At 41.6% G+C, this 26,832-nt stretch overlaps 2 protein-coding genes and 1 long non-coding RNA gene across 3 annotated transcripts; 1 reads left to right on the top strand and 2 right to left on the bottom strand.

Moving 5' to 3' along the window:
• Positions 1-354: 354 nt before the first annotated feature.
• Positions 355-14,424, top strand: LOC309535489. The gene is made up of 5 exons (XR_014221265.1): positions 355-980; positions 3,955-10,878; positions 12,111-12,215; positions 13,129-13,222; positions 13,721-14,424. It is a non-coding gene; the product is annotated as an uncharacterized lncRNA (long non-coding RNA).
• On the bottom strand, positions 6,039-23,559 carry SLC16A4 (solute carrier family 16 member 4; the record flags this gene model as incomplete). The annotated part of the gene is made up of 8 exons (XM_082228589.1): positions 19,611-23,559; positions 18,200-18,332; positions 17,175-17,318; positions 16,355-16,516; positions 15,241-15,801; positions 13,121-13,332; positions 11,603-11,696; positions 6,039-6,166 (listed from the first exon to the last, which is right to left on the bottom strand). Exons 1-8 carry the CDS (start codon positions 19,719-19,721, stop codon positions 6,039-6,041), a joined length of 1,545 nt encoding a protein of 514 aa, XP_082084715.1. The 5' UTR covers positions 19,722-23,559.
• A 358-nt stretch (positions 23,560-23,917) lies between these two features.
• LAMTOR5 (late endosomal/lysosomal adaptor, MAPK and MTOR activator 5) lies at positions 23,918-25,728 on the bottom strand. Its single transcript, XM_082225355.1, has 2 exons — positions 25,574-25,728; positions 23,918-24,261 (listed from the first exon to the last, which is right to left on the bottom strand). The coding sequence occupies exons 1-2, from the start codon at positions 25,711-25,713 to the stop codon at positions 24,201-24,203; spliced, it is 201 nt and encodes a 66-aa protein (XP_082081481.1). The 5' UTR covers positions 25,714-25,728; the 3' UTR covers positions 23,918-24,200.
• Positions 25,729-26,832: the final 1,104 nt, after the last annotated feature.

Here is a 26,832-nt window from a genome sequence, read left to right as displayed (position 1 = left end):
AAGGCTATCACACCGCATTCTATGAGTTGCTCCTCGAAGTCAAGTCGCAACTGTATTAGCGGTATTAAGAAAAAGGAAACAAACTTGCAAAAAACGCAAGACGTTTTCATCTTGCGAAGCAAGCCCATAGGGAAATTCGTCTTGCGAAGCAGCTCAAAAAACGCAAAACCCTTTCGTCTAGCGAGTTTTTCGTCTTGCGAGGCATTCGTCTTGCGGGGCACCACTGTATCTAACAATACATGTTTTCTAGATAAGTTGCCTGAACTGTACATGAAATTCTAAAAGTTTCTGTGCCATGTATCTGTGTAATGGCATGTCTGGACCGTAAAGTTTTATTTTCATTAATTTCTCCAATACTTAACTTGCCCTTTTCAGTGCTATGATACCCTTAGCAGAGTTCTTCTATGACCTTAAAACATTTCCTGGTGAGTTATTGTTAATTTAGATCAACATCATCTAATGTGTAATGTTAGAGTGTGTGGTACTTAGGTATGTCATTTACACTCAGTAAGATTGAGGGCTCTGCCCAGAAGAAAATACTTGGTGAAGTACAAAGCAGGTTGGTTTGCCTTGTACCACTTCAGAGAATCCCAGCTTGGATTTGGGTTCAAAGCAGAGCCTTGCTGCAGAAAATCTAAAGCTTTCCAGTGAACAGGCTGGGGTCATCAACAACTAGCTCTTTGTCCCCTCTTTACAATTAGATGAAGTTAGCCTCTTCTAAGTAGATAAAGCTTGCCAAATTTCAAACAGATAGGTGCAGGGGTTGTTGTGCTAGGCCCCCTTTAAAGTTGTGGGGTGGATTTGAACTGAATTTGGCACTTTTGCCGCTCCTCCCAGTAACTGCATTGGGGCAATGTGAACTTTGCACCCTCCTGCTTTTTCCTTGACAGAGTGGATGACATGTTCCTGAAGCATGGAAGTATACTGCTTGTCTACAATTATGACATCATAGGCTTCAGGTGCTCAAAAAACAGTTACAGGTGAGAAGGGGATGTGTGCATACTGATGCACCCAATGTCCTTGCTTGCTCTACTCACAACCTTCTTGTGTGAAGTGGAAGGTCTGAATGGGGATTGGTAAGCACATTCAAACCCCCTTCAGACCCACTTTTTGGGAGGGGAGAGGAGAGTAGGGACATGGGACTGAGGATCTCTATGCATGTCCTTTCACCACCTTTGAATATCTGAAAGGGCACACTCACACATAACAAAGTACGCACAGGAAGATTACAGTACTACCCAAACACATATAATGTTTTCTCTCTTTTTTAAATGCTAAACTTAAATGCATGTACAGCTTGGGTCACAGTGGGGGAGTCAGAGGTGAAGGCAATTTACTTCAATATAGGAACACAGGAAGCTGCCTTGCACTGAATTAGGCCATTGGTTTATCTAGCTATGTACTGATTGGCAGTGGCTGTCCAGTGTTTCTGATTTTAAGGCTGTCTCTGAGCCCTACCCGAAAATGGAACCTGGGACATTTTTCATTAAAGGAGCTGCTCTTCCAGTGAGCTATGGCCCTGCCTTGCAATAATAAATGCCCCACTAATATGAATAATGAGAAAGACACAGTAAGTGAACTGAAAAATAAGAGCACAAGGGATTTGTTGGGGAATTATGGAATGATTTTGAGAATGATTTCTCTGGATATAGGGAATGACTGGTTGGGATTGGAATAAGATTGGATGGGGAACCTGTGGCCCTCCAGATGTTTGACTAATGTGCCTGTCATTCTTGGCAATAGGCCATGCTGGCTGGAGCTAATGGGAGTTGGGGACACAGGAGGGCCAGAGGTCCCCCAACCCTGGTTTAGATAACGTAGGACAAAAAGCAACCACCAAAACTTCACCATAAATTCCTTTGTGATCTTCGGATGAAGGGCTGTATAGAAATTTAATAGCTAAGTAGTAACATAATTACTGTTTCTAAAAGTGAACTGGCAAACAACAATGAAGATTGGTGGAATTGTTCAGATGCATAACTCGCAAAAGCACTCATGAGTAAGCCCTAAATGGAAGCTGGAGGTGCCAATCACAAAACTTCACCCTCTTCACGCAGGGTGCTTTCTCTTTCTGGAGAGCTTGGTTGTATTAACATTTAACTGACTGTTTGGGGGTGTCTTATTTCATTCTCCATCCTGCTGACTCCAGATCATTCAGGAATACATTCAGTGACACCAGTGCTAAGACATATCAATGAAACTTCCGTTTACGTACCAAAAGTTAGTTGCACTTGTAGGATTCCTGTGTGCTTCTTTTCTTACCCCACTGTTATTAAACCAGCCTACTTACCTACCACCTCGTTTCACTAAACTTGTCCTCCTTAAGCACTGGATTGGAAGATAACCAATGTAACAGCCAATTTATAAAACAAGATCCAGGAGGAGATCCAGGAAATTACGCACCTGTCAGTGTAATGTTGGTCCCTTCTCTACTGTAAATCCACTTTGCCACAATGTCTTCATCAACCTTAACCATTGTTAAAATGAGGCCAGTGAGATTCCCTGTTAAGCAGGGGTTGAAGCAGTTTTGCAAGACCAGAGTTAAAGGGTGTTTGGTTAGTAACAATAGTTAATGTCACGGCAGAGGTACGGTTAAGGCTTTGAAGGGAAGAGCAGAGATTTATAGATCAACATATTATGGCTGCAGTGACTTTCAGAAGCAGAAGTATGCAAAGTAAGAGAAGCCACTGTGCAGTTAACATTCTTCCAGATGAAATCAGTAGACATAATTAAGAAACAGCAGGGCATAGTCTACTAAAGCCTGTCCTGTCTGCAGCACAAATATTATAAAAAACCTTGTCCATTCTTTATGAATATACCTTTAACTTTTTATTAGAAAAAAATAGGATTTGAGGCTTTTGAAATACTGAAGAACCAAGGGGGGGAAATGATGCTAATGTTTTAAAATACAGCAAAACATGTGGGAATAACCAGGTAGCATCCTCCCCTCCTGCTGCTTCATATACAAGAATTTCCTTGTTCTACCTACCACCACCATCAGCAGCATGCAATCTTTACTCATTTTCAGTTCTTACATGGTTCTTTGTCTGGAAGTTGCAGGCTTTTGTTTTGCTGAAATGACATGGATTCTATACCATTATTTCTGTACAGATGTTTGTACATTACTTGCACTATAGCAAAAGATGAGGTCATGGGGACTTAAGATTGTAAAGTAGCTGAGTTCTAGCATTATGAAACGGGTCAGTTGCACATCAGATCAATTAGCATGATGTCTACAGTGAATACATGCACAAGAAAATACAGTTGAAAAGGAAGTTGCCAAGAAGAAGATGGCTCTTTAAACTAGTTGTGGAATGTTTGTCTTCTTTAATGACAGATGTCTACACAGCTCCCCCAAAGTGAAGCAGTGTATAGAAAAAGGGTGACCAATACTACATTATGGTGTAGTTGACAGCACATTGTGTATGTATTGCAGCAGATCATATGAAAAACAGCTGATCTATTTTCATGCACACATACACATTCTGGTGAGGACAGGGAGCTGATGATTCCATGGATGCATGGGCTACACGCAGCCCTGAAAAGAGCTAGCAAATGAGCTGTCACCCAAAGTAAAGAAGGGTGTATCTGTACATAAACATGAACAAAAGAAGCTAGACTGGTTTTGCCATCTTAGTGTGATTTAATGTTTAGATGGAAGGTATAGGATGCTTTTGAGATGAAGCAAGATTTTGGGCCATACTGTAATTAGTTTTCACTTTGCCATGCTGATGTTGAATATCTGAAATCAGTGCATTTCCCTGGAACATGTATTTCTAGTAAACATGGTAGCAGCCCACTGATGGAATAAAATGGATATCTGTTTTGGTTTCCTTGTGAAACTGTGTCTATACAGATGGTACATATCAGGAATTGTTCCTGTTTGCTGGACAAGGTCTGCCCAACTTGGGATTGCTGGTGATGGGGTTCCCTTCTATATCTTTTTGTCTGCAGTTCAACACCACTCTACCTCTATTTAGTAGAAGCACCTTCAGATCTGGCCTGCAAACTTACCGTAACTGCAAAGTGTCAAGTCTAGGTAAATATGAATGATCCCAATTTCCTTCGTATCTTTGTTGTATTTGCATGTTTCTCTGTTCAGCTCATTCCATTATTTTACTGAAACATGTTTAGTAGCATAGTTAATCAAACCAACTCAAATGAAACTAAGATCAGCAGGCCATCTATTCTAGTGCTGTCTGTTACCAGGCTGTACAATGAAAGACTTCACAAGTCAAACCCAGCCCACCCATCATGAATGGTGATCCACTTGGCCACAATAAAACTAGTGTCTGGAACTGGGAAAGAAGATTGTCAAGTGTGTGACAAGCCACAATTCCTGTCCGTAGGGATACATTAGATTTTTAGCTGGAGTTGCCTGAGATCTTATACAAAAGTATGCACCCTATTATTGGCTTGTGCCACCTTACAGGGTTTAATACCTCACATTTTGGTCAGTTCACCCTCATGGCTAGGAAGTTTTAAATGCCTGCCTGATGTTAAATACAAATGGTAATTCTCTTTGTGCATCCCATTCCATTGGGAAGACAATTTGAGTAGCAGCATTATGTACAAGGATAGATATTCCATTGTTGCCATCTAGTGGGTATTTGCTGGTGGGGTATTCACAGGGGTGATTAGCAAGTGGATACTTTGTTCTTGCTGCCTGGAAAAAGTGTTCTCACATGGAGTCACTTGACATGTTACAAACTTTCTACATCAAAGAACATGGATTTATATTTGATATAATAATTATTACGTTTTAAAATCACTGCTACTAATAGGTAGGAAACTACATCACACCAGGTGATACTTTTGTCCCTGACGCCTTGTGCTGTGTGCTCTGATTGGTAGTGTCTTAGGCAGAGATTTCCCCTGCTACTTTTTGACTTTTAACATTGGAAATGTGAGGTATTGAATCTAGACCTTCTGCATGAAAAGCATGTGCTTCACTTCTGAGCTATGGTCCCTTCCCATAGAATACAAAACATGAGTGTCTCAGTCTTAAGTGTATATGCCAAGAAGTGGTGATGTGTGTGTTTATGTACTTTCAGCAAAACGTGTGTGTGATGATCAGAAATGACGCTGGGCATTTGTAACCTGTGAACTAAACAAATTAAGGGGCCTGTTGAAAGATTTCCTTGTTCATTTTGTGTGATAGCCCCTGTAGGTCATCAGAAGTGACATGATCTTTGATCTTTTTCTGGCCCTTGTTTCCTTTTGAGTATAGGAAAAGATGCTTTCCTGTAGCGTATAGAATTACATATGGAAGCTTGTTCATTCTCAAACTATTACCCCCCACCATTAAACCACTTTTAACATAACCTAAAAGGCCAATATACCATATCTGTAATGAAAAGGTCTGTTGCACCAATATATGGTACTTGATAAAATTTAAAACTTGATGCCTATGGTTAACTTACTCTCTAATCCTTTCTAGGAGACGGTGTAGTGAGAGCCAGCAGTATTGTCTTCTGTCCAGATTCTGAAGACAGTTTGTATTTCACAAATTACTGTTGAAATGGAATTGACTTTCGGAGGCGGGAGGGGGACATTTGCTGTTAAATATCTTTCATCCCCTTAAGCAGCTTTTCCTCCTTGGGTTTTCTGCTTACTCTTTAAGTAGTGACCTCTTTCACACTTTTAGGTTGCTAGTATTTGGACCTTCAGAGGTGAGTTAGCTTTTTCTGTGTTTGGGGATATTGGGAAGGCATGGGATACCAGGCTTGTTAGACTTGGCTATTAAAAATGTTTCTTGCAATTTTGTTTGTACCTAACAATGTGTTAAAAACTCGGTTTTATGGCAGAGGCATTCAGTTGTATGTTCAGGATTTGAAGGTATACTTAATTTCAGTTTTCATAGTATATAAATTTACTATCACACTGGTATGTTAAGGCACCACAGCTTCAAAAGGATATCTTTTGGAAAAGTCCTTTAATTTATTTCTTTTTATTACATAGTCAACAAACTGTTATAAATGTTACATGATATGGCTTCTTCCAATTGCTGCAGAATTTTGCTTGCTTATGTAGTCAGTTCAGCTTTTTTCTTGCCTCCATTTTTGGGCTACTGGTGCAAGGAATAGTGAAAGGGAAGAAACAAGGTAACAGCTGCCCGCAAAAATGAAGGAGTAAGCATATGTCTGAGTGTAATCATGTAGCCAACCTGTAGGAGGGAATCCGAGTTCAGTTACTTAAGTTTTTGATATTTCAGTTGAATATCACTTCATTTCCCACAACAATACTATTGCAGAGCTTATATAGAAGGGCCAAGGAAAATAGCGGAGTTTAAATGTTTATTCTGCAAGACTATAGAAGTCCACAGTACAATACTCAAGATTATTTTTGCCCCACCCAAAGCATTTGTTGTACAATACATTTTGGAGCATGAAACAAATACCAGTCTGGCCACACAGCAATCAGATGAGATACGCTCTTACTTTGAGATATCTGACCGGTGTACTATACATACAAATAAATAAATCCCTGTGGCCTTTTTTAAGTAACACTACCAGTTTTCCTCTGAGCAATATTTTTGTCCTCTGCCAAGATGTTCTTAAAATGTGCCACCAGAGGGCCCACTCTTTTTTTCTTCACTGGAATACATGTCTGTTTCAAGGTATTCTGAAATGAACTCCCAGTGGAGAACTGTTTATACAGATTTCCATTCATGGGGTGCTTCCACATGCAAGTAGATCTACCCCATTCAGGGGCCAGTTGGCAGTCAGAGGCAGGCTCCATTTAGCTATCAGGGCTAATAGTTGCTGATGGAGTTTGATATGAATCTGGTTTTTCTGTGCAATTCTATGCTGGTTTACTTTGGAAATAAGTCTTACTGTGTTCTATGGGGCTTATTTCCAGGAAAGTGTGCATAGGATTGCAGTCTTACCCCAGAAGTTAACTTCATTATGTGAAAGAGTACTTCTGAATCTACTGTGTGTCAATTTTGCTGATTGACTCCATGAAATAATTACTTTTTTATCAACTTCCTCTACACCATGCATAATTTTATAAACCTTTTATGCCACACCATAGTCAACTTCTCCCACCAAACTAAAACACCTTAAAGCCCTAAATCTTTATTTTAGGGAAGTTTATCCAGCCCCCTGTCATTTCAGTTGTTGTTTTTTGTACCCCTTCCAGTCCTTTTTGAATTGTACACAATATTGCAAATGCTGCCACACTAGATTTATACCAAAGAGAGAGACTGTTTTAGTTCTTTTCCTAATAATATTTCGTGTTTTATTGCTACTGTGTCCTGAGCTGACATTTTCAGTGAGGTGTGCACTCAAGCAAATGCATTTTCCCCTCATTAGTTTCAGTTAAGACCCCATTGCTTTGTATAATAATAATAATAATAATAATAATAATAATAATAATTTATTATTTATACCCCGCCCATCTGGCTGGGTTTCCCCAGCCACTCTGGGTGGCTTCCAACAAAACACTAAAATACAATAACCTATTAAACATTAAAAGCTTCCCCAAACAGGGCTGCCTTTAGATGTCCTCTAAAAGTTTGGTAGTTATTTCTCTTTGACATCTGGTGGGAGGGTGTTCCACAGGGTGGGTGCGACTACCTGGTTCCCTGTAACTTGGCTTCTCGCAGCGAGGGAACCGCCAGAAGGCCCTCGGCGCTGGACCTCAGTGTCCGGGCAGAACGATGGAGGTGGAGATGCTCCTTCAGGTATACTGGACCGAGGCCGTTTAGGGCTTTAAAGGTCAGCACCAACACTTTGAATTGTGCTCAGAAATGTACTGGGAGCCAATGTAGGTCTTTCAAGACCGGTGTTATATGGTCTCGGCGGCCGCTCCCAGTCACCAGTCTAGCTGCCGCATTCTGGATTAGTTGTAGTTTCTGGGTCGCCTTCAAAGGTAGCCCCACATAGAGCGCATTGCAGTAGTCCAAGCGAGAGATAACCAGAGCATGCACCACTCTGTCGAGACAGTCCACGGGCAGGGTCTCAGCCCTGGACACAGATTTGACCTGTGCCTCCATGGACAGCTGTGAGTCCAGAATGACTCCCAGGCTGCGCACCTGGTCCTTCAGGGGCACAGTTATCCCATTCAGGACCAGGGAGTCCTCCACACCTACCCGCCTCCTGTCCCCCAAAAACAGTACTTCTGTCTTGTCAGGATTCAACCTCAATCTGTTTTGCACTTACTCAGAATTGCCTTTGCTATTCTTCTGTTAGTCATTCACCCAGTTTAGAGAGATCTTTCTAGAGTTCATCACAACCTGTGTTTCACCACTCATGAGTAATTTTGTGTTATCCGCAGTCCTGACAGCTCCACTGCTTATCCTTGGCTCCAGGTTTATGAAGTTAATATTTATGAAGTTAAATAGCATCTCAACGCACATCCTTTGAGAACCCTACTGCTCCATTGTGAGAACCATCTTTGTACTTTATACTCTCGCCTTCCTGTTCTTTAACTGTGTTAGCAGTTCAGATCACCCCCTTATCTCAAGCTAAGTTTACTTTGTCTTTTGTGACACTATAATGGCTGTATGATTTCTCCTATCTGCTGCTTTTGACCCAAATAATTCTAATTGATTTTAGTCTTTTAACTTGATATTCTCTCTCTCTCTCTCTCTCTCTCTCTCTCTCTCTCTCACACACACACACACACACACACACACACACACACAATTAGCCAACGTGAAAGTGCTAGTAAAAGGGGTACTATCAGTGACCAATATGTGCATGTTCAGTAATTTCATGTTCTTTCTTTTAAGAACTCTCAGGTAATGTGACTGGGTTGCACTCCAGTGACTTGTTAATTTGTAATTTGTCAGTTAGCTTTAAACGTCTTCATTTGTTGCCTGTATTGACACAGCACCTCAGATGCCCTCCAAGATAACAATAGATTCTGATTTGGATCTCTCTGCAGCTTCTACCACAGTGACTAGTGATGCAAAGATTCCGTTTAGCCTCTGCAGTCTCCCTCTCCTTATTCAGTACTTCTTTTACACCTTTCATTAAGGTACTATGTCTCCCTGGTTGGTTTCCTACACCTGCTGCATTTAAATACATGTTTTGCTCATGCCTTTAGCAGTTTCCTCTTCATTGCTTTAATTGTTTGCTTTCTTGTTGCTTGATTCCCCCCCCCCCAAAAAAAACCTTGTGTTCTTTATTTTCCTCATTTTAAAAGTGCAGGTAGCCAGGGTAGTACCCTTCAGTTGCTACTGGACTAGAGAGCTCCCATCAGCCGCAGGCAGCATGACCAGTGTTCAGGGGTGGTGGGTGTTGTAGTTAACAACATGTGGAGGGCACCAAGTTGCCTTTTTCTTCACACTGTTGTTTAACCATGCTAGTAGCCTGTTGGACTTGTATGCCACAGGTTAGAAAGGGAATGAACATTTTATCCGAGTTTCTATTACAATGGTTTTAAACAAACTCCAAGGTTACTGAAGGGATTTGGCCATCCTTTCAACTTCCATTTTATGTTTTCAATTCTGCCTGCTACGTAAGTCCTGAGGCAACATCTAGCCATTTTGAAAAACAGATTGAAGACTAAAATCACACACAAAGCAGGCAACTCGGGGCAGAGTTAAAAGGCATAGCAGCTTCCTGGAGACGAGCACAAGCAAAGGCCTGGGAGCACAAATGTGTTTTTAGAAGTTGCCAAAATGACATTAACTTTGGCATTTTCCTGAACTCAGAGGGCACGTGATTCTACAACACGAACACTACCACAGGAAATGTGAAACTACCCAGTTCCAGGAATGTGAATGTGAATGTGGAGTTGTAGGTGTGTTTCCTCATCCACATTCTCACCCAGTCATGCAGGACTAAAGACAGCTTGAGGTGAAAGTCTCTCCTAGTTGGCAATGAAATTTGCCAGCGTTACAGGACAAGCCAGCATTGGCTAGTTGCCTGAGCAAATGGGATTTATTTTCTCTTTTGAATGGGTCTGTACCACCTTAAAAATCAAACAAGTCAAGTACATTGGATGTCACAGAAAAGGGGCCTTGTATTCCTCTAGTCCCTGTGAGGGCAGAAAGGGAGAACCAACATTGGGTGCCTACTTCTTGCTGCAGTGATGGAAATCACTGCAGGGTGTTGGGAGCAAACCAAGGAAAGAATTGGATCCAAATCCTTTTTAGTCCCCTGACACCCTTTCAATCTAGGGAGGAAACTGTCAGCCCTATAGCTGGCACAGTGAGAGTGCTCCTCCACCTTTTCTCTCACCTTGCTGGCAAGACCTAGCAGGAAAGTAGATGTGATTGTTTGCCTTCCATTCTCCTTTTAAAAAAAGGATTCCAGCCTCATTGAATTCAATGGGGCTTACATCTCAATAGGCATGCAAGGGATTTGAACTGTCAATGTCTGAATACAGAGGTTATTCCCCCACCCCAGCTTTTCTGGATTATCTGTCATTTTGTTCCTGGCTGCTTCCTATGCTGCTGCAACTTGATTGGCTAACAGCTACATATGTTCCTTTTACTGGTATGTCAGTTACATGCTAGAGATGTATTAATTTTTTCCCAGGGGAATGAGGCAAAGGAACCCTTTATCACATGGGACTGTGAGAGAGGATTTAAGGCCTTTTTCCATTATCATAATTTATCCTAATGTGCCCATTGATTCTTTTCCAGAGGACTCCACACAGAAAAGGGAAAGACAAAGTAGGGAAAAGGCTAGTCCATGGGGATAACCAACACGATTCCCTCCAGACGTTGTTGAACTCCCAACTCCTATCAGCCTCAGCCAGCGGGGCCAGTGATCAGTGACGATGGGAGCTGCAGCTCAACACCCAGAGGACACTACTCTGACTACCCCTGGAATAGACAGTCTAGGGAAGACCGTGAGAGCGAAAGAGGGCCAGAGCTGTGAAGAAGGAAGGTAGGAGGCAAATACCCAGCCTGCAGCAACCGTGAGCAATATTTTTCCTTACTATTGTTATTTATATTGGATTATCCATGTACCTGGCATTTCACAAAGGTGCTTTACAATAGACAAAAGGGAAACAGAGGAAGTGGAAGGATATGAGATTGTTTAACATTTAAACTGATGGTGCTACACAGTTGCTGCTGCTTATATCCCTTGTGGGTGGGCAACAGTTCACTGTTACTTCCTAAGGATTTTTTTTCTCTTCTAGAGAGGCTTGTACCCCACAGGCAAGAGGAAGGATTAAAAACACAAATGCATGCTTTATACTCCTTTTCCACACACCTTGAACAGGGTTAAGGAAGACCCTTTTTTGTGCTGACTTTTACTAGAAAATGAATGAAAGTCCATAAATAGGTTGGTCTGTTGATAGTGTTTTGGAGGGGGAAACCCAGTACAGAATCCAGTGAAGTCATTGTGTGAGTGGAACAGCTTAACACTCGTGCAACTGAACTTTCCCTTCCTTCTCCTCTCCTAGAGGACTCCCTGCACCCTTTGAAATCTGCTGGGGGAAACATCAGAGCAGATATCAGGGGATGTGGAGGGGAAGCAGCTGGAGGAGGAGAGGGAAGGGAAGTTCTGTGGCATGAGTGGAGATCATTCAGTTTGTGCAGTGACCTTGTTGGATACAAATTTTACTCAGCCTTGCTTTTGACAAGAAAGGAATTCTAGCACTCTTTGAATGGAAGGAAGAGGTTGTTTTAAGTTACCTGCAATAGGAGGTCCAGCGAGGACTGCAAGGCCAGCAATGAATGAGGCATGTCCCAAAGCACTGTGGAATCTGGAGGCTCCTACAAACTCTACCTGTTGAAGCAATCAGTGTTATTTATATGTTTTATAAATATTTTCTACACATTGTCCCCTATTTTGAAAACAGTTTGCATGTTCCCTTCATTTGCATGTTTAGAAATACATTTTTAAAGATAATAATAAAAACAAATCATCTGCAATTAAGCCATAGGTGACCAATCTCTGGCATAGCCAGTAGAGGTTTATGTGATGTGATAGGCACATGGGTCTTTCTCTGGCATAGACTTGAGCAGGGGTGACAAACCTTTTCCAGCCAGAGGGCTACATCCTGACCCTTCACATACCCCAGGGCTACTTTGACACCTGACGCCCTTATGGTGATGTCAGGTGACATCTTCAAAAGAGCTCACTGTCAGTCCCAACCAACTTCTTGGTGCCCACAGTGAGTCTCACTTTTTTCATTTGCAGGTTTTGTTTGTATTCAAACTCCACCTACAGATGGAGACTTTTCTGCCGCAGACAGGCATAGCTATCTACAAGGCCAGTCTATAGAAGAAAAATGTCCATTTACAGGTACATAAACTACACTTGCAGCAGATGTATAACTTCAAATGAGCTTACTGTCAGCAAGCCTCATTTGATGAGGAACAACCTGAAGCACACTTTAAGCTCCAGATCACAACCGTATGTTTATCTATCCCACACTCCTGACCCCATGTATAATATCAGGTGGGTGATGTTTGGGGGAAATGATTCCACAGAGCAAATTAGGGTCTAATTTGTTCTGTGGGTTGGAAGTTCCCCATGCCTGGACTAGAGTCATATCTCTAGTCCTCCCTGTTTATCCAGTGTTGTACCACTGCATTCTCCCCAGCTCAATATATAATATTTGAGGTCAAACCAACCCAAGGACTATAAATGTATGTAGCTTGCAGTAGAATGGAACAGTCTCATATTTTAGAACTGTGACATGCTTGCTAAAAAAGATTGGCCACCACAGGTTTAAGCAATCTGAAATTAGAGGGGATGACTATGAAGGGGATGATTTTCAGCAGGGAGAGAGCAATCTAGACTCGGAGAACATTTCATACCAGAGCCCTACAACTGATGCCCCCACCCTGCCCAAGTCAAAGGGGTTCAATTAAGCACACTTTCAAAAGTGTGACAGAAGTCATGTGTAGTTTGGTTCTGAGGCCGTACAGAAGACTTGTTTAATTAATGCTTTGGAGGCAGAATCACAGACTCAAAATGCATTGGGTTCAATCAAATAGATCTTCAGAGCATCTGCAAGGTTTTCTCTCTCATGTTCCTATGTACAAATGGAGCCTCAGGTATATCATGTTCAGAGCATTTTTAGTTTTCTGGTTTATCCTCTGTGAACTGAAGTAGGTGAAAGTTTTGGATGGGCTGTGCTTTATAATAATTCTGGATCGCTTTGCTTTTAGCCTTTTGATGATTAATTGCTTTCTTCTGCTTACCAATACAGGAAGTATCAGAGCCAGGTATCCACCACTGAAAATGGCAAAGACTACAGAATAGGTCATAAGTAATGAGAAGGTTGTGGCAAGAGGACACAGCAGGTTAGAGACACCACAAAAAATGAGGTACATCTTGTGGTAATGATATTTCTTGATCCAGTTCTGATCTGCAATCCAACCAGAGAGCAAAAGGCTGACTGTCTCTGTTATACCTAAAGGGAAGCAGAAAAATAATGAATTTTCAAACAGAATTTATGTAGTAGAAGCATTGAAAAACACAGGTCAGAAAGGAAAGAGTTTGTACCCTTCTTTTATTTCTGTAAAATGCATGTGAAAATTCAAAATTTCAAGCCCAGAGGTTGGTGGCAGTTTACATGAAAAAAAGAATGTATTTTACTACCTTTTATCTCTTTAACATTGAATATTTCCTTGCAGAGATCTAATACTTTTTAAAAAAAATTTAAAATATCCTCCCAAAATAAAATAAAAACAGCTCAGGAAACTTTCTGTCTTTTTTATGCCACTTCTAATTTAGCTTACTACTTGGTATTCTTATGAAAACATCAGTGGCTCACATTGATTGTTTTTGTTTTTGTTCAGGACTAATTTGATGATCTGCTTAATTGAAAGGTAAGTGCCATCCATTAGAATTTTGTATTTCATCCCTACTAATCGCCAACAGTGATATCCTGGTAATCTGCCCATGGGGGGGGGGGAGGTCCTCAGGAATTTCCAGATTTTTATATGCCATTTGTGAAATATTTTATGAACAAGTACTAAAAATATTTTCAAAGCCCTGGCTGTCTTTTCCCCTCCTTTCATTTTACAACAAAGTATACTGGCTGCAGTCTAGCAAACTTGTTTATGTAGAAGATTACATGTATATATGCAGCCAGTTTCTTTGTGTTTTGTTTTTTTGTTAAGAGAAAGTTTGCACATTCGAAATTATGGCCTTTTGCCATTACCTTCAATCTGCATGACTCATATTTTGTATCCCTGCTCAGTAACTAGGTTTCTTAAAACACTTTGTTGCATGCAATTGCTGGGTTAGGGCCCAACTCTCCAACTCCTACCTCTCGAAATTGCTTGCTGACAAGTACATTTGCCACAGATGCTACTCCCTTCATATACCACTCTTGGTTTTTGGTTGGCAAATTTCAGATTGGAAGGAAGGGGAGTATTTTGGGTGGGTGACTGGATTTGGCCTTGGAACTTCTACTTGCTGATCCCTATTATGTAGGGATATCATTGTCTTACAATGGGAGAAAATGGCTTCATTTAATAAAGTCTTTTTAATTACTGGAGTTTGTTTCTTATTTCATAATACAAATATCAAATGGGGAGGGGAACAAATTCTGTTCAGAACAATTTACTTAGAAGTTGATTAAGACACATTTTAAAAAAAATTGATGAGGTGGCAGATTAAACACACCAGTTGGCATATAAAACACACATTAGAGACAAAGAGATGAGATATATTCTGTTATTCAGTGTACAGTGGTGCCCCGCAAGACGAATGCCTCGCAAGACGAAAAACTCGCTAGACGAAAGGGTTTTCCGTTTTTGCATTGCTTCGCTAGACGAATTTCCCTATGGGCTTGCTTCGCAAGATGAAAATGTCTTGCGCTTTTTTTTAAAAGCCGCTTGAGGCGCAGTTGCGACGGACCGTGCTTCGCAAGACGAAAAACATCGCAAGACGAAAAGACTCGCGGAACGAATTCTTTTCGTCTTGCGAGGCACCACTGTATTGTATTTACTTATTAACAATACACTCTTACATTCTTGATGGCCGCAGCACACCAGTGTCAATGTTTCTAGGGAGCTATTTATTAATCCAAAATCAGATTCATTTTCCCCAGGATCATTTCTGTTGTGTTGTAAAAAAAATTATCCTTTCTTGTATTGCTATGAGATTTTTTTATAACTAACATTTTGATTTCATACTTAAAAACAACAGGTCTTTGGGTTGTTGTTTTTTAATAGAGTTGTATGTTGAGCCATAAGCAGTGTTACATTTCTTTTCTACAGGAATTAGTTTCTCTTCACCCAAAGTGAATTATTAGTGAAGCTGTCATGCAGAGATCTTTAAAAAGCCACTTTAGAAGTTGAGTTTTTCTTACCAGCCACTGAAATGATGTAAGCAGTATCCATTGGCTCGATGCCCAGTGTTTTAGCTCTGGCTGCAAGGTGGAAAGTGGGGATAAAGTAGGCTAGCTGGCTGAAGAGAAAAGACCATGTGAAAATGTAGAAGAAAGGGTTTTTTAGCTGGGAAAAATCAACATGGCATTGCTTGCAAGAAAAAGGCTGTGGCTTGGAATTTCCCTCCTTGTTTGTTGGAAAGCAGTTTTGATTACCATTCCGATTGGGATGTTTGTTTTTGTGGCTCCCGTTCTCTGGCACTTCAGAACACTTGTTGTTTTCTGGGGCTAATTGTAGTCCAACATTCTGTAGATTGTTCATACTGATGCATTCATGATCGAGGGGATCTGCTCTGTTCGGTTCTGTGGTGCCAGTTTTATCTTGGCTGTCTTCAGTGGTCTCTACAATTTTTAGGTGCACAGTTGTTTGTTTGTCTTCGTGTTTAATATTTACAACTTTCTTTTTCATCATGTTAATCGGTCGTAGTAGCATGCTAGAAGGAACAAGGTTCAACATCACGCCACCATATATCAGTAGGGCACCTAAATGATTAGACAGAGATTGAGATGTGACATTCTGCTGCAATAACAGGGAAATAGAAATGTTAATAAATTCTATTAGCACACCGTCTGAAGGAACATTTTTGGTGACTTTCAGAGGGTCTAAAATAAGTTAATTTTCAGTCATGCTGGGAGAATTGGCATTCTTTAAGGCAAGATATCAGAGGCTTTTCTACTTCCTTCCCAGGACTCCCCAAGGAGTCTTCTTCCACTTGCAAAAGGTTTTCCTGGTACAGAGATGATTTGGGCTTTGAATGACAAAGACGTACACAGGAGTACCCCAAAGCTATGCACTTGTTCCTTTAAGAAGCAAAGCACACTCTCTCAGTGCTACTCTCTAGACTTGACTGTGCAGGTGGGAATGAATCTACTAATAAAGTGCCTTCCTGACCAGGAAGATACCATGGTCAATAGTATAAAAAGCCACCTAGAGATTGAAGAAGAGTAGCAGGGTTGCACTCCCCTGTCCCACTCTCAAAGCCAATACACATAAAGTGGTAATTACAATGAAATGTGGGAAGTGAAAGCTACCAACCTTGCCATCCATACGTTTCTATCAGGACTTGAACAAATGGTGTGAGTATAACACTCAGTCCCATTCCTGAACGGCCGATTGCATTGGCTAGAGCCAAGCGTTTCTTGAAGTACTTGACAATCATCACAGCTGCTACCTGATACAAGCTAGCAAAACCCAGTCCTAAAATGAAAAGAAACACATAAAAAAGATGCTCCTTCACCTGGGCCCATCCGAAGGATGGTAGTCAACCCTAGATTTGGGTGCCACACAATGAAAGGAGAGGGAGGGAAGCTTCTGTCGTACAGACTCAAGTCATTGAGCGAGTGGAACTATTTTGTTGAATACAGCTCAAAATGTAACATCTTGATATTTTAATAAGTGTATATATATATATATATATATATATATATATATATATATATATATTCAATTTCAAAAGTAATCTTAAGAGCCGACAAAAAGAACTCCAGGTGATGTCTTTCTCACCTTATTCAATGTATTTTTTTTTTTTAGGGGAGGGCATGTGCAACAAAACATTTTAGTTTACCTACTGGGGCACATATGAATGAAAGGGGGCACTTACCTGTGGGTGCCTCCAGTAGCCCTACAGGTAGAGTACCTCCCTTTGGTTATCCTTAACTTTTTCTAAGTTGGGCCCTGTGTCTCAGCAGTGCAGGGAGACCATTATTGATTCTGGTGGGGAAGGCCTTTGCAAAAAATAAACAAAAGCCCAGCCCCAACCCAAAATTAGCCTGACTGTTACTCAGTTTTTCTATTTCCAGTTAGACTTTTCTGTTACTGTGGCTGATTCTTAAACATATGGTCAAGGTACGCTCACCTGTCAGGAATCCCATAGACACACAAAGAAAGGGGATGTTTGTGGCCAATATGCTGATAAGACAACCAATGCCAACCAGGCAAGCCCCAATCACTGATGCTGGTCGTTCTCCTATAATTTCACATACTACGGTTACCAGTGGTGCTGCAACAGAGAAGAAAAACAGCTTCATGGTGGCTTGGGGAAAGGGGTACAACTGGCAGAAGGAGAGACTTGGAGGTAGGCATTTTTGCCAGTTTTAGGGAATATTGAACCTGGCATATGCTTAACTTTTGGAAACTATATAATAGAGCTGTCAGGAGAATGTTTTCTGCTGCCTACCCAGAGCTGGGAGAAAACACTTGCTTCAACATGGCTGATGAGAGTAGTCCTTAATATTAGTGGTCTTACTTATCACATGTGTATCCTCTTTTCTCCATGGAGTTCAGAGTCGTATGCATGACATTTCCCCTTTCTGTCCTTCTGCGTGAGATAGGTGAGGCTGACAGACAGTGATTAACTCACCCACTAAGTTCTGTGGGCAGCGTGAAAATTTCAGTTCAGGTGTTCCCATTTTAAGTCCGGCACTATCCACTACATCAGGGGTGGCCCAAAGGTGGTCTGGGATCTACTGGTTTATCTCTGGGCAATTTGGGGGAGACCAGCAAAAGTTTATGTCCTTCCTTGCTCCACTGGGGAGAACTTAGGGTTCAAGGAAAAAATGAAGTAGATCCCCTAAACCTGAATTTTGCCACCATATTGACAGTGTGGATGCCATTGATGTGCATCTATACTAAACAGTAATTTACGCATTGTCTGTTCTTACACCCTGGTCTTAGATGCTTATAAGCTTTCAAGTGTTTTCAGGATGGCTGTATACATAGGTTAATGACAGTAGTTACTTAGACTTTGCTTTCTTATTGTAAGCAACCCATGGGGCAGCAAACAAATGCCGTACATGTGTAAAAAGTACCACTAAAAGTGTTTCAAGACTATTTCTTCAAATAAAGTATTTATTTGTCATATTCAACCGTATTTGTGCTAACCTGCTAGGAATCGAAGTGAGGACATGATAGAACCAATCCAGCTGATTTGTTCAGAAGAACCGCCAACATGCTCTTGAAAGGCCACAAAGAAAACGGCAAAGTTTTTCGCTGTTCCCATTGTAGATACATTTACCTTAAAAGAAACAAAACATCCAGTAAAATTGAAGCACATGTATTGCCTGCTGCCACTTGTCCCTGCCCTACAGAATGTAGCATTTTCCATTTTTAGAATAACACCTGTTATTCCCTGGGAAAATTTGTGATGGCTTTTAACTTTGGATCATTCACAGTTGATATGAAACTAAACGAAATGGTGCTGAACTCCAGTGAGATTTCCCAAGTCCAGAAATTAGCTGACCTAGGAGAAAAAGTAGCCTGGGAGTAGAGGAATGGGAAGAGAGGGATGGATGGTGCAACATCCCTCCCAACTCTCCACTTCTCATTCCCTGACCCATCCACTGTGCTCAATTTATGGCTTTTAAGCAAGCATTGAAAGACAGATTTGCAGCTGGTGGTCTAGTTCCATCCTGGCAAATTGAAAGGGAAATTTTGTTATGCATGAGTATTGAAAGTGTCCCATAGGCTGCCAAGGAAGTTCCCAAGGGGGAGAGTTCTTACTGGGAATGGCTTTAGTAAGAGAGCCCTTTCAGTGCAGACCAGCACTGAAAGGGAGCCCTACTTGCCAAGGAGCAATTGGGAGCAGACTTTTAAGCTCAAGGTTGCTCCTTTTCAGCCATGTCTTTACCTGCCTACATAGGTTGTCCAGTGTTGGGTAGATGGGTCTGGTCTGGGGAAATGTCTCACAGGCAATATTGGGACCCCTGCTGGGTCTGAGGTCTCCCCCACCACTCTGTGGTTGTAAAATGTTAGGTGGGAGATTTAATCTCATGGTGTGCACCCCTCCCCTTAATGTTTCTCTTCTTGGCTATTAATATGTTTTTGGGGGTTGAGCATTCAAATTCTGCCCCCCCCCCCCGCTGTCCCCAGTTTTATTCTGTGGCTTCTGAAAATTCAACTAAGTGGTTGCATGCATGGAACAAAGTCCACCTGTGCAATGGAACACTGCCCCTATGTACTCCCTGCACCCCCTTAAATTTGTGGGGAGGGTTAAGAAACCCCAGAAAAGTCGACAGTAAGGTCTTATTTCATGTGTGGACCTCATTCCCTGTGCAAATACCCCCATTTTTTTTACGTAAAATGTAATATACATAAAGGTGAAGGACTGTAGCTCAGTGGCAGAGCATTAGTCTCCCATGCAGAAGATCTCAGTTTCAACCCCTTGTGTCTCCTGCCTGAAACCCTGGAGAGCCTCTGCCAGTCAGTGTAGAGAATACTGAACTGGCCCGGTATAAGGGAGCTTCCAATGTTCCATAACCAAACCTCCACAGACTTTGTTACAATTCTTACTTACCAGAAAAAAGTTAAGCATAATCATCCACCCCCAGCCTCCATCGGGAGCTTCTGCACCGTCGTGTTGTTTGGTGCTTTCTTCAGCTTCTGGCTCACCCTCTGTTCTCTCCATTCCTGCTGCAGATTTGAGCTCCAGCAAGTAGCTGCAATTGACTTTGTTAAAGGGCTCTTACACCCAAAAGATAATAGTCCACATTGCTGACAAACCCTCAAAATAAAAGCTACCATTGCTGCTTTAACACGGTCTGCAGTTTTTCAACTTAAACATTAACCCAATGTTTTTAAACACTAAAACGGTGGTATCACCCTAGTGAACAAGATGGACCTCTTAATTTTACTGCCTTCCTAGTTGTTTTTGACTGCTTCAAAATTAAAAGAAAAAAATTATCAGAGTGGTTTTGTTTTTTTAAAGCTCTGTGGCGGTTAAGGGGTATTTTTATCAGCCAAGACTTTTGCAGCAAGATCCTTCTGCTTGACAAGGGAAGCCTCAGAAGTAAATGTCAGAAACTGTCCTGTATTGTGAGTCACACAATTGCTGCCTCTCGGGGAAAAGGCTTCTGAATTGACCCTAGTACATCCTGGGCAGGAAATAACACAAAAAGGCTTGTCTCCATAGTGCTTTGCTGAAGCCTGGGCTCTAGCATGTCTTGCATGCTTTTTAATTCAAACTCCAGGTTTCCCTTTCATCTTAATTGTGTTTTGGTCTCAACTCTTGGTTTCAGCATACACCTGGTGAGCAAAAAATTCAGGCATCCAGTAGGCATTAGTTTAAGGAACAGCCCCAGCACCTGAAAAGAAGGCTTGTTAAAGAGGACAAGAAGCAGTTGCTGTTCTTCTGCACAGGCTTTTAAAGCAACTGCTTGCTGCATCAGCTAACTTCTACTAGGCCCTGCTTATTTACTAGCTTCCCCTGCTCAGGTCCCTCTCCCAACCAAGGTGCGCTAACAGCAGAGGCAGGAGCCTGGCCATGCCTCCCACATTCTTAATTCCTTCCTGCTAGAGGGTTCAGGAGCAAGGCAGGATTCATTTATACAGAATCGTTGAATGGTAGAGTCGGAAGGGACCACAAGGGTCATCTAGTTCATGAGTAGGCAAACTAAGGCCTGGGGGCCAGATCCATCCCAATCGCCTTCTCCATCCAGCCCACGGACGGTCTGGGAATTAGCGTGTTTTTACATCAGTAGAATGTGTCCTTTTATTTCAAATGCATCTCTGGGTTATTTGTGGGGCCTGCCTGGTGTTTTTACATGAGTAGAATGTGTGCTTTTATTTAAAAAGTTATCTCTGGCTTATTTGTGGGGCATAGGAATTTGTTCATTTCCTCCCCCCACCCAAAAAAAATATAGCCCGGCCCACCACATGTTTTGAGGGATGGTGGACTGGCCCACAACTGAAAAAGGTTGCTGACCTCTGTTGTGGGGCATAGGAATTAAAAAAAAAAATATTTCAAAATATAGTCTGGCCCCCCACAAGGTCTGAGGGACAGTGGACCAGCCCCCTGCTGAAAGTTTGCTGACCCCTGTTCAACCTCCTGCAATGCAGGAATCTTTTGCCCAACATAGGGCACGATCCTGAGATTAAGAGTCTCATGCTCCACTGACTGAGCGATCCCTTTTGTTCAGTGTTCCATTTTAAATGCCTGCCTGCACCTGTAGAAGCTATAAAGAGAACCTACAGTGCCAGTACCCCTACTAGGAAATGTGTGTTTGGACTAGTTATGCAATGTTCTTTGGTATGAAAGTAAATAATTGCAAAATAACCGTGACAGGTCAAAACACTGGCCATTTCCTCTTAATGGCTCCGTTGTACCTTTAAAATAAGAAACCCTGCATGTTTGAAGGTCAGCAGCTGAAACCTAGCTTCAGAGGAAGCCCTCTGTACCCTGATTATAAGAGTCTTGATATCATTGGCGAAAACAATGTCTTTTTTCCTACAAGTGGATTGAGCCAGTGCCCCTGGAGGTAAAGCCCTTGTCCTGGCTCACTTTGAATTATTATTATTTTTAAAGAAATAGCTCAGCATACCACCATCGGCATGAATTTATTTGATTTTTAGATTACACAATAAAAAATATTCCCTAGCACATGAAAAGGTAGGTTGGTTTTCATCTTGAGGAATATGTGATATTTCCTTCTTTAAACAAGTATCCATAAAAAATAAATTTCTTTATTCAAGTATTCTAGGTTAGAAATGTGTTCTTGTTTTTTTCTAAATAAAAACTACAGAAATTTGATTAAGATTTATCCCCCTGGGGTAAACACTTCATTTTACAGCAGTTACATCCAAAATACAAGTTGGATTGTATTTTTCATGCAGTGTATGATGCACAAGGTAAGGCATTTAATCATATAATTGTTTTGATATGCTCATTAGTAACCACCTTTAGATGGTACTGTTGCTACTATTTCAGTCCCTTTCCACCACAACACTTGCACAATGAGCAGAGATGCATACATAAAAGGAATATAGATAAACAGCACCATATTCTAAACAGGGAGCATGTTCTCTCTCAACTACACAGGTATAAGTATGTCATCTACTAAACAATAATTTCTTGTAGAGAGAGAGCAAGGTATGTATGGATTCTGTGCATATTTCATAATTACATCTCAAAGCAGGTGCAGGCATATGATAGAATACTCATATTATTCAAATAATCGGTTTTATAGGGTAAAGATCCTTACTCAGGCTTGTAGAGTATGATTTGAAACTGCAGAAGCAGCTATCAGAGGCTCATCAGCAAGGAGCCTGTGTAGAATGTCAACTACTTCACATGAATTAGATCAGTGTTTTCCAAACTTGGCCCTCCCATCATCCCTAGCTAGCAGGACCAGTGGTCAGGGATGATGGGAGTTGTAGTCGCAACATAGCTGGAGACCCAAATTTGGGAAACACTCAATTAGATTAGAAAGGGAAATGGAGCAGAGGGTAATGAACCTAGGCATACTCCACACAACTACCACAAGGGACCCACTTTCCAGAACCTCCCTACCAGGTAGGAACAATCAGGACAGCTTCAAATCCAAACCCAGACAGATGGTCCAGGAAAATATGGTTAATAAGGAAAGGTTGAAAGGAGAATCAACAGGATCACCTTCATCTTGTATTTTCTGGCATAGTAATCCGCTAGAGCAGCTAATATATTTTACTTTAACTGGGATGGAAGCTAGATTGAAAAGGATTCTGTTATGTGTTGTGGCTATCCTGCTGCCCTTCATCCTAGGATTAGGTTGTACTTGAGAGAGTGTTCTGATGAGCACAAACCCCACATTCCACTCTTGACATGAGTCCCTACACTATTTTCTTACACATTGTAGTTATGTGCCTTTTTTTTAGTGTTACATTTCTGGCTCTATTAACACTTTCCATTGAGTTAACCTATGGCAGAGTTTGGTCTGAAATGTATTGGTCCTCAGGACTCCAGAGGGGATTCAGATTTGTTCGTTCTTAGGATATCCTAAATGCTAGATGTATAGGTCTCTGGAATTAGAACATAAAATCAAGAATTGTAGAGCTGGAAGGGACCGCAAGGATCGTCTGGTCCAACGTCCTGCAATGCAGGAATCGTTTGCCCGTGGAGCTTGAACCTGCAACTCTGAGAGTCCCATGCTCTACTGACTGAGCTATCCCTGATTCATGAAATAGCCAGGTTTACTATCAACCCTGTGTGTATCTCTTGATCAGCTAGTGGAATTCAAGAAACTCAGAAGAGAGAGCTTTACAGATGGTAGCTAATACACTGCCATCAGCTAACAAGCAGATGACACAAAACAGTTTGTCTCATTAGTCATGCAACTATTATGGTCAAGTCCCTTTTAAATATGTGATTGTTAGTTTTGTACATAGAAGGAAGCTCAGTATACCAAACAACTGCATTTTCTTAAGACAAGTGAATGTCATTGCCTGGCTAGACACACCAAATAAAACAACATTAAGTCAAACGGTAGTGAACAAGCTAAAGCCTCAGCGCCTAGGGCTTGCCGATCGAAAGGTCGGTGGTTCGAATCCCCGCGGCGGGGTGCGCTCCCGCTGCTCGGTCCCAGCGCCTGCCAACCTAGCAGTTCGAAAGCACCCCCGGGGGCAAGTAGATAAATAGGTACCGCTTACCAGCGGGAAGGTAAACGGCGTTCCGTGTGCGGCTCTGGCTCGCCAGAGCAGCGTTGTCACGCTGGCCACGTGACCCGGAAGTGTCTCCGGACAGCGCTGGCCCCCGGCCAATAGATGTGAGATGGGCGCACAAACCCCAGAGTCTGTCAAGACTGGCCCGTTCGGGCAGGGGTACCTTTACCTTTACTAGTGAACAAGCAGTGTGTTCTAGTTTGTTTATTTATTGATTTATTGAGTATTGGGGCCACCTGACAAGGTGCTCTCCCCAGCCATGTAACAGGAAAACATTCCACACATGATAATATGAAATGGCACAAGTTCAGAGCAATTAAGATTCCATACCAACTTGGGAGAATGTTTACAGTCCAATCCAGCTAGGTTCTACCTAGTGATACTGGATATTCAACCTGTATTAATCTGTAGAAGAGTAGTCCACAAAGATGCATAAATGTTGAAGAGCAAGGAGTATTGTGGATGTATAAGGTTAAGATGCCATTTTGTGTACTGCTACTGTGATGCCATCATGCTTCTGGATCATGATATTGCTGAAAGAAACAGAAGGTTTGTTTTTAAACACACCACTTTCATAGAATGAAACAAGTCCCAAATGTTAACCAAAATAACTGCAGCCCACTGTTGTTGCCTTTAGATCTGTTGCTTTTCATATCACACATAGATTCTCTTCACTTGTCATCATTTGTAATACAGCTATAGACATTTTGATGACACCCCTTTAATCACCATTATTTCAAATATTAGCAAAATCAGGTAGACTTTAAACCCAGAATTATTTATTAAACCTTTTTCCTTGTAAACCTTATCAGTGCCCTATTTGGGCATTGGCTCTACTCACATGTTGACCAACATGGGAGTTGGGGTGCATCACCACCTTTAGAGCACTTCAAAAGTTTTGAGGCTCCACACATACACAGTTTAAAGCCCTGTGCTACTGGAGATCTAAATCCACAGGGAGACTCCGTAAGTAGAAGCTTCCCACCTCAGACCTTCCCCCTCAAATTCATGGAAGGCTCCAAATGTGATCATGGTGGCATGCTGGAGGGAAAAAGGCTTGGAAGCACACCCCTGCTTACAAGAAACTTAACACTTAAAATAAGGCTTAAACCAGCCTTATATTTGTGTACTAGCCTGGTACCCATTTCATGTAGGCAACTGAGTGAACTGGCAGAGGAAGGTTGGTACATTCCATCCCTCATCAGTGCCCAACACAGAATGCAGCTCTTCAGCCCCAGGCAGACTAGTAATTGGGAGGTGTATTTACAAGGCTTCAATAAGTATATGTTTAAAGCCTAAAATTAGTCCTACAGAACTCCAAAGTCAGTGAAGCCACATGCACCAAGGAAGAATCTTTCAATTTATTCTGTGATATCAGCATCCTAAACAGATGATCCTATTTCCTCTTATGTTTCCCACAACCCATTAGCAGAAGAGAGCAAATTATTCCATAGCAGAGGGGAAACTACAAGGATGAGGCTCTTGCAACATGCAGTATGATCAAGGGAGGGTGAGGATAGATAAGAAAAGTAGGAAGAACAATAACCTACTTCCCAGCTACACTGAGAGCCTGATGGCAAAACACATTAACTGAGGCTAGTTAAGATCTTTGTGTCTTCTTCACTCTTAAGAGTACTTTTGCAAGTTGGCTCAAATTCCAAGAACAAAAGATCAGAAATTGAAGCTGTTCTTTCCAAACAAGTTACCATGCACATGGAAGACAGAACCCAGAGAGCAGCAAGGATTAACCAATTTATCCATATGAGAAGGCAACTTAAGCAATGGGCCTGTCATGTCAATTAATTTGTCTTAAGTAAAGGAAGTAATAGCTCCAAATACACATACCCAGTATCTGATTCGAGGCACACTACAGGAATATCTGTTGGATCAGACGTCAGTTTGGCCGCTTGCTGGGCTAGAACAGATATCACACCTGCATGTTCATCTGAGAGGGTACCACGGCCTAGAAGACAATGGTTTATCATTTAAAATGAGTAAAGAAATACAGGATGTGGTCAGTTCAGGGATGCAAAACAAAAAACGCTGACTGAAAAGGGGGAAACCAAATGTAGTCCTTGACCAGAGAATTTTCAATTCCATAAACTGAAAATAATAACAAAGAATGGATGCCAATTGCAGTATTATGGAAGCTTGGCAGTTACAAAGTAATAATGTTTTTCAGGCAATCATCCCAGTGCTAGCATTTTACATTTTAATGAATATTCCAGTAAATACTTTTACACAATATAAAATTTAAACCACATTAAAAGGGCTCTTAATTTCCCCCATCAAATATTTCAAATGTATATGAAAGTAAAGGGACCCCTGACCATTAGATCCAGTCGTGACCGAATCTGGGGTTGCGGCGCTCATCTCGCTTTTTCCTGGCATACAGCTTCCGGGTCATGTGGCCAGCATGACTAAGCCGCTTCTGGCGAACCAGAGCAGCGCACGGAAACGCCGTTTACCTTCCCGCCAGAGCGGTACCTATTTATCTACTTGCACTTTGATGTGCTTATGAACTGCTAGGTTGGCAGGAGCAGGGACCTAGCAACAGGAGCTCACCCCGTCGCGGGAATTCGAACCGCCGGCCTTCTGATCGGCAAGTCCTAGGCTCTGTGGTTTAACCCACAGCACCACCCGCATCCCCGTATATGAAAGTACTGAGACAAAAAATCTGAAAGTTTTTTCAAAAGCTTTGTTTGCTTAATATATGTAAAATAAACATACTAAGTTGCATCACTCTCTAAGGCAACAAAAATTCCTGATGCAATTTACCCTAATAGGCAAATATTTTTTTTTCAATTAAAAAATATTTAGAAAACCCAAATAACTATTCCTTTCCTACTTCTTCAGCTCTTCTTCCTCACTCCCATTCCATATCCCATTTTACCACCATTTGCTTCTCACTTCACTTTTCTCTTTCCCCATATTTCCTTTTCCCCCTGCATGCCCACTATCTGACAGTCTGACTTGTTTACAGCTGCTAGGGAATGGTTAAGTGAAGGCCAAGAACGTCTCAGACATAAGGAACATCTGACAAGTTTTCTAGGACACAGAGATTTTATAGAGGCAGCCTTAAGAAACAGTGCCACTTGAGGAAG

This window comes from Podarcis vaucheri, assembly GCF_965113315.1.
Source record: "Podarcis vaucheri genome assembly, chromosome: 6".
In the NCBI taxonomy this organism is placed as follows: domain Eukaryota; kingdom Metazoa; phylum Chordata; class Lepidosauria; order Squamata; family Lacertidae; genus Podarcis; species Podarcis vaucheri.
The sequence above is the reverse complement of the archived record's forward strand: the minus strand, read 5'-3'. Positions and strand labels throughout refer to the sequence as shown.

Bases quoted from the DNA above. Each gene is read 5' to 3' on its own strand.
- LAMTOR5 (XM_082225355.1), bottom strand. From the start codon at position 25,713: ATGATAAACCATTGTCTTCTAGGCCGTGGTACCCTCTCAGATGAACAT. The intron at 24,262-25,573 runs GTATGTGTATTT...TGTTTCTTTCAG, and splicing joins TGCCTCGAATCAGATACTGG to CAATATCATGATCCAGAAGC.